This window comes from Phocoena phocoena, chromosome 8 (genome assembly GCF_963924675.1).
Source record: "Phocoena phocoena chromosome 8, mPhoPho1.1, whole genome shotgun sequence".
NCBI classification, from domain to species: Eukaryota; Metazoa; Chordata; class Mammalia; order Artiodactyla; family Phocoenidae; genus Phocoena; species Phocoena phocoena.
In genome coordinates, this window is record NC_089226.1 from 14,650,242 (window position 1) to 14,663,401 (window position 13,160).

General features: G+C 45.6%; 1 protein-coding gene across 3 annotated transcripts in view; it reads right to left on the bottom strand.

Moving 5' to 3' along the window:
- The window catches only part of KMT2A (lysine methyltransferase 2A), a 71,177-nt gene extending 59,028 nt beyond the window's left edge, over nucleotides 1-12,149 (bottom strand). For 2 of the 3 annotated variants that reach the window (XM_065882948.1, XM_065882947.1), the window contains exon 1: nucleotides 11,700-12,149. In XM_065882948.1, coding sequence (XP_065739020.1) covers nucleotides 11,700-12,149 — 450 coding nt within the window. Of the gene's footprint in view, nucleotides 1-9,505; nucleotides 9,605-11,699 lie in introns of all 3 variants that reach the window. The other variant, XM_065882946.1, reaches the window with a different exon arrangement.
- Between the last annotated feature and the right edge of the window lie 1,011 nt (nucleotides 12,150-13,160).

Sequence of the window (13,160 nt, forward strand, 5' to 3'; positions counted from 1 at the left end):
GCTCTGCCCAGACTTTTGGTAATCTATATGAATAATCCCAATTCACAGTTTTCATTCTGACTGTACCGGAAATGCTTTTTGCAACCCAACATATCTAAAAAGGTTTCATTCTAAGTAATGTAAGCCCTCCTCATGGCCTCAAAAGCCAAGGGTCAGAGGCCTTTATAATCCTCATTCACATGAAGCCAACTTATTAGACTGGAAAGGATTTACAAAGCACTTGTTATAATGCATCCACAAGCAGTGATACCCTTAACAAGGGATATTCTGAAGCACAGCTCTTTAGACTACAACTGAAAATGGACATAAAAGCTACAAATATTTATTTGTTTCCTATATTGAGACCACATCTACTACTTTCCCTGGTTTCTCTTGATGTTTAAGGTTTCCCTCTTAGCTCCCTCTTAGCTCATTTTCTAAGTTTTTATTCTCCTATAAAACCACTATAAAATCATTTCATAAAGACATTTCTTTGGAGCTTACTACTGAAAGTTAATTATTGCCATAAACTGACAATTCAAATACTTCTTAGGGAGCCAGTGAGACCCTAGGACCCCTTGGGGAATATTAAAAAGTATAAAACATGATCCATGCCCTCTAGGATCTAAATAGAAATATACTTATTGATTCAGAGAATGAGAAGGTAGCTTGAGAAGTCATTTTACACATACATAGGCAGGACTCCTGTCCTTTAAAATTCACCTCCAGAGAAGATCATAAAATTATTTCGGTAATCTTTTCGCCATCACTATAATGAAAACCATCATTAGCAACAAGTTCCTTACACAACTACCCTTTGCTTCAATTTAAACCTATTTTTCTCTTATTTTAGCATCAGTAGAGCTGGAAAACAGCTGGTTACCATTCCTAATAATGGATCCATTCATGTTTTTTGAAGAGTTATTAAGTTGCCTCTTAACTTTTCATTCTCCCAACCTTTCTTCATAGGTCTGACTTCCAATCATATAATCATCTTTCGAGTCTCCTCAGAAACCTCTCCAAGGTATCCTCATCCCCTCTAAGTTGAGGAACATAGAAGTGGAAACAACACTCAAGTAAGTGGGTGATCAGTGCCAGTATTATCTATATAAAAGATGATGCTGGGCTTCCCTGGTGGCGCGGTGGTTGAGAGTCCGCCTACCGATGCAGGGGACACGGGTTTGTGCCCCGGTCCGGGAAGATCCCACATGCCGCGGAGCGGCTGGGCCCGTGAGCCATGGCTGCTAAGCCTGCGCGTCCGGAACCTGTGCTCTGCAACGGGAGAGGCCACAACAGTGAGAGGCCCACGTACCGCAAAAAAAAAAAAAAAAGATGATGCCATCCCATCAGGATTCCTCAACATCACTTTTTTTTTTTAACATCTTTATTGGAGTATAATTGCTTTACAATGGTGTGTTAGTTTCTGCTTTATAACACTCAACATCACCTTTAAAGCCCCAATCGGTACTTTTACAAAAATGTCCTTTGATGGCTCTTAAGACTTTCCTCTGCTGTACTTAAGTTAGCTTACTATTTTTCAAAATTACTCAAAATTATCCTGCTAATAGTCTTCAACAACATAATAGCTTATGCGATATGTCCTTGGCAAAGTGTTCCTAGAAGTTGTATGTATACCAAATTTTCAGTTCAACAAACATTCACTGATCACCTTCTATATGAAAAGTCACCACTGTAAACAATATAAAACATAAATGATGACTCAGAAATGGTCTGTGTCTTAAGGAAATCATAATCTAATGGGGGAAAGACAGACACAATCAAAAGTATTTACAACATAAAGTATTCTGGAGTAAATTCTTTAAGGGTAGGTATAAAGTACAGTTAAGAAAACAGGAAAGAAGTTGAATTTCAGCTAGTAAGTGGTATCTTGAAAGCTTCACGGAAGAGTTGGGATCTGGGGATCTGAACTGAGCCATGAAAGATGAATAAGTCAGAGGCAGGTCAAGATGGGAAACATTTTAAGGCAAAGGAAAGGCATTAGCAAAGGTACAAAGGCAGGTACACACAGACTGTGGAGAACATCTAATAGACTGGTAGTTCAATATGGTTGAAGCACTTTAAGTGAAAATGTGTGTTCAGGAGATAATGTTCAAAATGTAGAAATGTAGGCCAGCTAGATTATAAAGGGCTGGGAATTCTAAATCTTATTTTACATTCAGTGAGTAGTCAAAGAGTTTTAGGAATAAAGTGACAGAATCAGATCTGTATTTAAGAAAACCACTGGCACCACTATACAGCGAAAAGGAAGGCAGTGAGACCGGTTAGGAGCTTATGGTTTTAATCCATGCAAAGGTAATGGAAATTTAAAGTAGGATGGTAAAAACAGAAAAACAGGGACACATTAAAGAAACAATACAATAGTATCACAGACAAGCCTCAGAAATTTATTGGATGGGGTGAGAAGAGAAAGGGACTGAAGGTACCACAGTGCAGAGAGCATGAACAAAGCTTCGAATAGTTACAGATTTGGATTTGAATTCTAGCTCTGCCACTTACTAGCCATACGACTTAAGGAAACCTATTTAACGTGTCTGTACCTCGGTTTCTTCATCTGTAAAAGGCAGTGTATTAAGTATTTCAGCAAATCTTTTTTTGCAGTACGCGGGCCTCTCACTGCCGCGGCCTCTCCCGCCGCGGAGCACAGGCCCCGGACGCGCAGGCTCAGCGGCCATGGCTCACAGGCCCAGCTGCTCCGCGGCATGCGGGATCCTTCCGGACCGGGGCCCGAACCCGCGTCCCCTGCATCGGCAGGCGGACTTCCAACCACTGCGCCACCAGGGAAGCCCAAACCCTTTTTTTTTTTTTAAGTGAGATAAAACAGAACTATATGTTTCCTCCTTAAGCATACTATCCTCTACTAGGTGAAATTTAACTTCTTTTTGACTATTCTGCTCGTGGTTATTTTTATTTCTCAAGTTAAGTTCCAACCTACAACTTAGCATTTCTTCTGTAATTAAATTGTTAGCTGCATTGATCTCCACAGACCAACACTTACTCTCCACTCTCCCTAAGCTAAAACTTGAGAACAAATGTCAAATAGCTACCAAGTATAGACTAATGAATCTGAACTTGGGGGCCAAGAACCCTGAAGAACCTTGGAGTTGTTTTAGGAAATCACCAAGTACTCATACTCAAAAAGATAAGGAACACTAGTTACAGGGACCAAGGGTAGCAACCCCAATATAGCTGCCTTGGCTTGACAGTTATGCAACTCATGAAGGCACTGCCTTCCTTGGTTACCTTCCTGCCTATTTACTGTCCTTTTCTTTTTATTCCCTTTTGTGCCTTATCGCTAATTACATTCTAGTTGGATACCAACGGTACCCGCTGTTACCAAGATGTGTGACTGGCTTCAGTTTGGTTCCACCTAGCTTACTGATGAACTTGACACCCATACCAAAATCAAGAACATTCTAAAGTCAAGATTATAGCACTCGAATAGGTATATATGTGTACACATATATATGTATACCTCCAAGTAAAAAAAACCTGTTACCTCGGTGGGAAACAAACAAAAAAAAAAGATTAAGCACTCCTGTCCTTACAATCTGAGCCCTACTGAGTCCTAATAATTAGGGATTCCTCTGTACCAGGCAAAGTGCTAAATACTTTGCATGCATAATTTCAATTAAGCCTCACAATAAACTTATGAAGCACAAGTACCACTGATTTACAAATGAAGAAACTGAAGCACAGAGAGGTTAACAAAGTTTTTCAAGGTCATTCAGCTAATAAATAGTGGAGCCAAGATTTGAACCCAGGCAGTCTGAACCCAGAGCCCATGGTCTTAATAAACTCTTAAATACTGTGCTGTACTATCTCACACTATTACAGATTACATAATGAGATTCTGTCCTTCCTTTGTAAAGGTATTTATATATGCACAAATAAAAAATCCTTGCTGGAGAGATTACAAAAGGATTTCCTCATTAACTAAGCTTAAAGAGATGTTATCCACATGGTTTTACTGCTTATAATTAAAGGCAATAATAATCTAGGGACAATGCTGTATGCTTGTGTTTGATCTAAAAATCAGTCAATACTCATGGATGGACAGAAGTTGAATACAAGCACGTGTAAATATTTATTCCTTTAGGCGTAGATATTTATTACAGATACGTGTGATTAACTACTCCCCAGTTTTTAGAACTGAGATAGTACAAAGGAGAGCTTAGTGAAAAAAAATTTCTCCAAAAACACTCCTCACAAGTAATGTTACTCCCCTAATTCAAGACAGAAAGCCACAATTACTTTGATGCTGTAAAATGAGAATGAAACAATGATGCTTCAGCAAAGCGTGGACCATAAGGGTTGGATCTCTCTAAAACAATTCGAATGTTAGAAAGCTTCATAGCTCTCACTGATGAGAGACATCAAAACGTCTACACCCAAACATTCCAACCAAACCCAAAACACAGAAATGCAACAAAACAGATAAAATAGATGGAAAAAACTCCAACTCCAGAAATAAATGGCAGTTGAATAGATCCTACCCACTGGTGCCCCACAAGGCATTGCTGAAGCGATAATTAAAGGTAAAACAGCTGGGGAAATCCCTTCAGTCTATTTGTCCAACAGAAAAACAACTACTCATTTCAAAGAAAGGGGAATTTTCATACACCACACAGAAAACTGCCAACTAACTCTTACATTTATATCTTTAACTGTTTCCTTAAAACTAAAACTCATTAGAATAGTTGCATTCAAAATCTAAAAAGTTAAACCAAGTTTGAACTCTAAGAAGTTTCATACGAATCCTACAAGGGGATTTATATCATCCAAAACAACTGCAAGTCACACAGCAGCATTCTTCTTTCAAATGTCTTAGTCTTTAAAAGCAAACGCCTAGCAGCACCTCCAGCCTCCTGGTTGGCTTCCCCTGGTGTGTAACCTGACAAGGTACAAAGCTCATTGAAATATTTAACAGTGGTGGTATGGATTTCTTTGGATAGATCAAGAAAAGCAGCTCATCCTTTTTAAAAACATAAAGAACCATTTTATGGGATGCCATTCCCTCAGTCCAAGTGTCTCTGTATTTCCTCAGGGCTTTCTCAGAGAAGTTATTGAAGGGGAAAATGAAAAGGCTAACAAAAGGACCCCTTTTCTCTCCCTATTCCCAACATAATCCACCTCAGCCACAGGGCCAGTTGCATCCACACTGTCATAAATGCCAGCAATTAGAGAATTAGGCCATAAAACCACCCACTCAGGTATAAGAGCACAGGCCTCCAGCTTTATTTCATGCATGCCATAAACTTCCTTCTTTCAGGCCTTCTTCACAACCAAGGAAATGACAATAACAGCAACAAAAAAGTAGCCCTTTGTCCGCCTCATACTGATGTGATCAATGAAACCATCTGGGTCCAGGTGAAGGATTCAAGATTCCTTCTTCTTAATAAAGACTGCATTTCCTCTAGCATGGCACATATAGATCCGTTAAAGGACGTGCTGTATTTTGAGCACTAACATAACGCGAACTAAAGTGAAGCTACATTTTCCAGAAAAATTACTTTCCCTTCTTCTGAAACTGCTCTAGAAACCTAGCCAATTCCTGGTCTTCTCAAGAAATACTGGAGGCTACAAGAGTATTCTTAATTAACTCAATAATTTCTAGATCCTCCTGCAGTCTTTTCTAATCAAAAAAGTTAATTCAAATATCAAAGTTAACTCTATGCTTTAAAATCTGATACAATTTAGGAACAATCAGTAATTTCATTTGAGTGATTGTCTTCACAACCACAAAACCCCGAAGTCTGTGATTTACTCCATAAGCTTTTATTTATCAAGCTTTAAATCAATCTAGATAAGACCCAAACACTTTTCAATAGTAAACTCTTTAGCTTCCTTCTTCCTACTAGTGCCTATAGGGTTAAGAATCTGACTAAAATGTAGGTACCTCATGTCAGACTCATTAGTAATTTAACTTTTCTTAATTCCTGAAAATAACGTATGCAAACAAAAGAAGGTCCCATCCCAGCAATCCTAGAATAAATTCCTCCCAAAGTAGTGATAGTCACAAAGCTTCCCCCTTTCTCATAGGTCTATGCCACTGGGCTCTCCACCTTGGCAGAGGAAGAATGGAAAGAGACAAGATATTCACAAAAGGCCGGATTGAAGGCCTTCAGTTAAGTGCTAGAAGGAAGCTGAAGTTCTGTGCCAACACTAGTGGAATGTGGGCAGGCACAAAGAGATCTTAATTAGGAAACCTACAATTAAAACAGTGAGTCTCCAAAGGAGAGAGGCACTGCAGTCTGTTATGCCTCAGAGCAAGTGAAACAAGTGTTGCCACCCCCCCTAGCCACAGGGCAAGGAAGGCAATGGGTATTAAGCCTGCACAGCTGCTCTATGGAAGGCCAGATCCCAGGTGAGCAGAGATGGGAGGGGAGTCAAGATGGGAGTATTTTCTCTTCTCAACTTCCAATCAAAAGATCAATCACTATTTTGTGTACGATGATTTCCTACAAGAGCATGTGCCTTAATTAGACGGAAGGTAAAGATGGGGACAAGTGATATGCCTTTCAGCGAAAGATGAAGAAAAGTTCTAAAGACTGCATTTGTGATGCTCAGTACAAACCAAACTACGTTTTAGAGCGTATTAACAACTACTCCCTGCAATGCAGGTACCATCACTTTGGATTTGTAAATACACTAGTGTATTGGATTTTTTTCATTTAAAAGCTCACACATCTAAAGGAATATACCACCTAGACTGAAAATAACTTCCCTTTTGGAGAGTCAGGAATCTACAATATTGAAAACATGAAAACAAATTTGGCCAAACAAGAGGGCCTCTCAACACCAGATAATGAGTTATACTTAAAATTTTATCTTCACTTTTCTTATAAATGAAATTGGTCAACTTCAGCAAAGAACTTTTTCCATAAAATCCTTACATTTTGTCCATACAATGAAAACTATCCCGCCAAGTTCAAATTTCTCTTCCCAATAATAATGGCAGTTTAATGGCAAATGTACACACTCTGACATTAAAAATTACCAAACAGGGCTTCCCTGGTGGCACAGTGGTTGAGAATCCGCCTGCCAATGCAGGAGACACGGGTTCCATCCCTGGTCCGGGAAGATCCCACATGCCATGGAGCAACTAAGCCTGTGCGCCACAACGACCGAGCCTGCGCTCTAGAGCCCGCAAGCCACAACTACTGAGCTTGTGTGCTACAACTACTGAAGCCCGCGCACCTAAAGCCCGTGCTCCGCAAGAAGAGAAGCCACCACAATGAGAAGACTGCGCACCGCAACGAAGAGTAGCCCCCGTTCGCCACAACTAGAGAAAGCCCGCGCACAGCAACAAAGACCCAATGCAGCCAAAAAAGAAAAAAAAAAATTACCAAACAGGCTCACTGACTCTGACTTTTTAAATAAATTCAGAATAAGAAGTTCCGACCTGAGCAAATAATTAATATAACAGAGAGGAATCAGAATACTAGAGCAGAAAAGATTCCTGCGCTGACATTTAGCCCAACCTTTTCATTTTACTGATCGGAAATTTCAAGTTAAAAGTGAAACTGTCCAGACTGGTGAGTGACAGAGACGAGTGCGAGGAGAGCCCATGTCCATCGACTTTCACGCGGAGGGGCTTCTTCTAGTCTACTTGTGTTCTCTGCTTCACTTTCCTTCTGCCCAGCTCAGGATTAGCTGTGAAGGCAATGAAGGAGCAACTCCCACTCTTGGCACATATGCCCAACGAACATCAAAAAAAAAAAAATCACAGACACTCTCCCACTCCAGGACCACCATCTTTCCTAAGCCCAACCCAAGAGCCCACCTTAGTCCACCCGAACTAAACTGCCATTTCAAATACAGACAAATACATACCAATGTTGTGATTCGGTTTCCATTTATATCTAATCAAAGTTCGCCATGTTATGATCAGGGTGGAAATTCTGCTTTTAACATTTTGTGAGGTGGTAGGAATGGTAACTGGATTATGAAAGTAATAAACAAAGATTACTTGCTGATAAATAGACCATTTCTGGGGTTCACATTAAAACAGCCCAAATTCTAGTCAACAGAGAGGATGCTGTACTATGTTTAATTAGATGGCAAAGTAGAGTCACATATATACCACCTGAAACCATCCTCAGAAAAGTGGGACCCTGACACCATGCAGGGGAAAGGGAAGGCGGAAAAGCACACCTCCGTGATTTCTCACAGTGCTCAATCAAATAAAACTCTAATTCTACTTCATAACTGTCACACAGAAAGCCCAAATAGGAGATCAGCAACATCTATATATTTTTTAAAATAATCCCATTCTGACAGACCTGGGTCATGAAGAACTCTTACATGTAGTTATTACTCAGAGAGATATCAATTCCGAGGGAAGTTCAGAACCTATGGCAGTAAAGGACAAATCTACAGCTAAAGGAGTTTAAACAGGGAACTGATCTGGAAGTTCTGTCACCTTTCAACCACCTTAACTTAGCATTCAATAAGTATTAACTTACGTTTGGTTATGAAGTTATAGTCATTATTCACTGAAAGCGAACCAGAATTTAAAGAGGCTAGAATCCTTTTGGATCACAAACCATCTCTTCACGAATCCAGACAAGCCTTGATACAGATCTGTGAGCAACTTCTGAGAAACAATCTTTAGAACTCTATGTCAGCCCGTGGGAACCCTAAACCTCCTTGTTGGAACTTTATCATTGATTTGTAAGACTCTGTAACAAAATGCTTGGTTTCCACCTTGAAAACAACCAGGTCAAAGGATATAATCACATGGTTTAGTACTAAGCCATACCATGGGTTAGCACTCATGAATGCATACCATTAACCCATCCTAGATTAACTCAAACTACCACATAAAAGGCTTACCAATGGAACAACAGCTCATTCAAGCCTAATTCAGAAAAAATACTGAAGTTTAATGTAAGGAGTCAACCACTTTCCTCATAATGAAGTAGCAACTACTGTTCAGGCAAAAGTTTTAAAGAAAAAAAGTATTAATATGATCTTATTTGAAATTACTGCATTTCCTTGACAGGCTTTACACTACATACTACTGCTAAGCAAAATAATGCCAGTGGATAAGAAAATGTTAGCACCCGATTAAAACTTTAAAGGTGATTTGTCAAAGACCAACAGATAAAATATTCTGGTGCCCAGACATTAGGTCCCTGAATCCAGGTGGCTCTCTTTCTAACCAGTCTCTTGAAAAGCTATGATTGGAAGCTGTCAGCATAAAACTTTGCTTTTGAATATGCGATAACAACATTTGGAATGTGAACACTTGGTCCTTCAGTATAAAATAAATAAGCATGCTAAACAAGAAGAAAATGCTTCTCAGGATCCCCTTAAAAATAGACTAACTTCTCCTAATAGAGACTTTCTTATTATACTCAAATATACATGGGGCTAAAATTCTACATATAACCAGGCAAGTCTCAATTTTGAAAACAAGCAGGTAAATGAAATGTCAGTAAGTCTATTTTTTTTTTTTTTTTTTTTTGCTGCTGTATCTTTTAAAAAAGCAAAATCAACTCACATTTAAGCACCAACTCCATGCAAGTAACCTGAACGGTTCAGTCTTTTTGTCATGTATGAGGCCTTTGGTTCTCCAACTACATGGGATCTGTGTTGTTAGCTTAAAAAATACAGAATTGGCCTTTCAAAAAAAAAATAATAATCTACAGCAACCAATAAATAGTCTCAAACAACCCTGCTGACTGCAGCTGCCTTCTGAAGGCTGGGAAAAGGAGGTGGAGAGAGAGCAGAGAGAGGCAGGGAAAAGGGACGCTGCAGCTAGCTACATCGCAAGGAACACGCCCCCATCATGTCCTCCTTGCTCTGTCAGAAGGCGGGTTGTTGTCAGTCTCCTGATCAGGATGCCTTAGAAACGATTTAAAAAAGGAGGCAGGAAGACTAACAACTAAAAAATGCCAGCTCCTTGAAAGGAGGGGCCAGGGTCCCTGGGATCTCCTCCCTCCCCTTCTGCCCAGGATCTTTCTGTAGATCTAAAGGGGTGCGGGGCACAATAGGGGACGAGGGGTTTGCCCAGGATATTTTGTGTGCACCAACGGCAGAGCACGCAGGAAACGGCTGGTTGTTATCTTTCCCTTTCTGTTTCAATCAAGAGCACTCCAAAGCAGCAACCCCCTACCCCCCTCCGCTTCAGCCCCTAGCAGCTGCTCTTCCTCCTAGCATCCCCCATCCCATTCTCCCCCTTCCCCTACGATTCAAACTCCCCCTTCTGCATCCAATGTAAAACAAATGCGCAACGCCACTGGCTGAACCTGAACTCAACTTCCCTTCCCAGGGCAACTTTCCTTTTGGCTGAAGGGGGCTGAATAATGCCTATCAAAGCATCCCCATTCTCGCCCCAGTACTAAATGGGGAAGGGGCAAAGCTGGAGATCCTTCATCCACCTTGGGTCCCCCTCAAACAAATCAGAGAGAGAACGCTAACTCCTTCTAAGGAATAACTTTGCTTCATAACCTCTTCATAACCCTCTTTCTCTCAACCAGAAGCAGCCACCACCACCGCACTACAGTAAAACTGTCCCTTATCTATTCTCCTCACCCCAACCCTGCTTCCCCCACCCCTTCCAAGCCCCAGGATTGGCCTAGGAAAAGGTGGATCAATAATGAAATGACGGAGAAAAGGAGAAGGGCGGGAGGGACCTAGGTTTGAAGACTGCGTGCTCTCAGGCGCAGTGGGTGGGGTAGGAGAGCAGCTGCTTCCCCTGGGAGGATGCTGCCCAAGTACCCCACAAACACCGCCCCTCACAGGGGCCCCCTTCCCCAGAGCTGGAGGGAAAACCTGCCTCCTCTCCAGGGGGAATGGTGGAAAGCTGCTCTTCTCTGAGCCTAGGGGACAGTGGACAATTTTGCCCTCGAAGATGCCACTAATCCTTCATTCTAGAGGAGGGAAAGGGTGGAGTGAAGGTAGAGTAATCCCCTGCTACCAATAGGCTAGAAACTGCAGCTCTGTAAAATGGGGGAAACAGACTGCTGTAGGAGGAGATCGCCGTTATCTTCAGAGGGAAAGAAGGCGAAGGGAGGCAAGGTGGAGAGGAAAGTAGCTTTTTCCTGATGGGGAAGGGCGGGATGAGGGGAGGACCTCTCCGCTGGGGGTAGGGGGGTGCGGGTGGAGGTGAAGGAAGGGGGAGTGGCTGGTAGTGTAGGGACCTGGCCCGGGGACGGAGCGAGGGTTCATCAGGTTTTCGAAAGCAAGGTGCTAGAAGGGACATCGGTCCCCAAGGGTGGGAGAAGAACGTGGCTTTGGATGAGGCCATCCCCCGAGAGATGCCCAAGAGGAAAACTGCCCCAGGAGTAAAACATCTGCCCAGAGAAGGAGGCGGGGATGTGGCGGGATCAAGTCTCTAGGAGGGAGGGAGGGAGGAATCTCGCTCGGATGAGGTAATCTGTGAAAGGGAGGAGGGGTTCAGTCCCGGGATGGGAAACCCGGGCGAGGGGTCTGTGCCAGAGGATGTGGGGAAGGGTCAGGGGAAAGAGGGTGGGGGGGTCAAACGCCCTCAGCCAGAGGGCGAACCCCGGGGTGGGGACGCCTGGGGGCCTGCACCCCTGGATGGGGGTCCCGAGATGGGAGGGCCATCTGCCCCGGGTCAGGGACCCCAGGATGGTCCCCCAATTGGGATGCTCCACAATCCCGGATGGGGGAGGGGAGGGGGCTCCGCAGAGGGTCGAGACCCCGGACCTGGGGGTTCCTCGCCCCCTTACCTCTCCGCTGCCGCCTCCCCCGCCGCTCTCCCCAAACACGGCCCGGAACCGGCGCAGGTTGGTGCCGATGGCGGCCGAGACCTGCAGCGCCGCGTCGAAGCCCGGGCCCACCCGGAGCAGGGCCGGCCCAGAGGAGGCTGAGGACGATGACGAAGACGAAGACGAGGCGGACGACGAGGAGGCTGCTGAGGCGGCGGCCGCTCCCCCTGGAACCCCAACCCCGCCGCTTCCCGCCGCCGCCGCCGCCGCCGCCGCCGCCGCCGCGGCCGCCACAGCCGGGGGGGAGGGGGGCGCCCCGGGACCGCCGCCGCCGACCAGGGGCCCGGAGGGAAGCAGCAGGGCCGGGACGCGTTGCCGCGGGGCGCCCCCTAGGCCCCGGCGCCCCCCGCCGCCGCCGCCCCCGGTGGTCCCGGGTCGGGCGGGGAAGCGCCACCGACAGCTGTGCGCCATGTTCGCCCCGTGAAGTGAAGCAGCGAGAGGGAGAGGCGACAACACAGGGGGGCGGGGAGGCGGAGGGGGGGGGCCGCGGGCCCCGGAACCTGCCTGGCCCGCTCGGCACCGCCCGGCCGCCTGCACCCCGTGGCCGCTATGCCGAGGGCCGGGCCGCGCCAGCCGGCCCAGCAAGCTGTATAGCGGGCTCGGGCCCGCGCTGCCGACGCCGGGCCGCGGCTACGCCATCCCGAGGCCCGGGCCGCAGCCTGCCGCCCGCCCGCCCGCCCCGCAACCTGGATAACTGCGTGCCCCGCCCTCCGGGAGCGGCATTACTCGGGAAAAGGAGGGGGGAAGGAAGCCCAGGAGCCCGACGCGGAGCGCGGGTTCCGGGGAGAGGGGGAGGGGCGAGGACTACGGAGAGGATGGAGGCGGAGGGAGGCCGGCCGCCTGCAGCCTCTAGAGCCGAGAGGCCGATTACACACGTTCCCGGGATGCGCTGGGAATCGAACCGCCCGGGAGAGCAGCTTCCAGTCTAACGCGGCTGCCGGGCCGGGGACGAGTGCGCGTTCTCCGCCTCGAGGCACGGATACGAGAGGGGTTAGCCCGGATTTAACGCTTCTAGAATAAAAGAGCCCTTATTGTGCTACAGGCAAGACGGAATTGTTGCCCAGTTTACTATATGCAAAATAGAAAGGGCCTCAATGAATGCGCTTTAAAAAATAATAAAAGAGCCCCTCCCATTTTCAGGCTGGAGCTCTCTCCAAAATGCACACACCGAGTGGTCGGCCTCTCGCCACCTCCTCGCCCTACTGTGCGCTCGCGGCTGAGAAACCTCTGGCTTTGGTGCCCTTCTGCAGAGAGTTGGGTTGTGTTTCTCCAGCCCGGGCACTGGGGCCGCGGCGTGCTCCGCTAACGAGGCGGCGTTACAACGAAGCTGAAACTGGGTGGCTAACGGGGCCTGGAGGGAAGAGGCGGGCAAAAGCGCCCCCGCCCCTTCTTCCTCAGTTCTCTGCCTGCCGCTGCATGCAA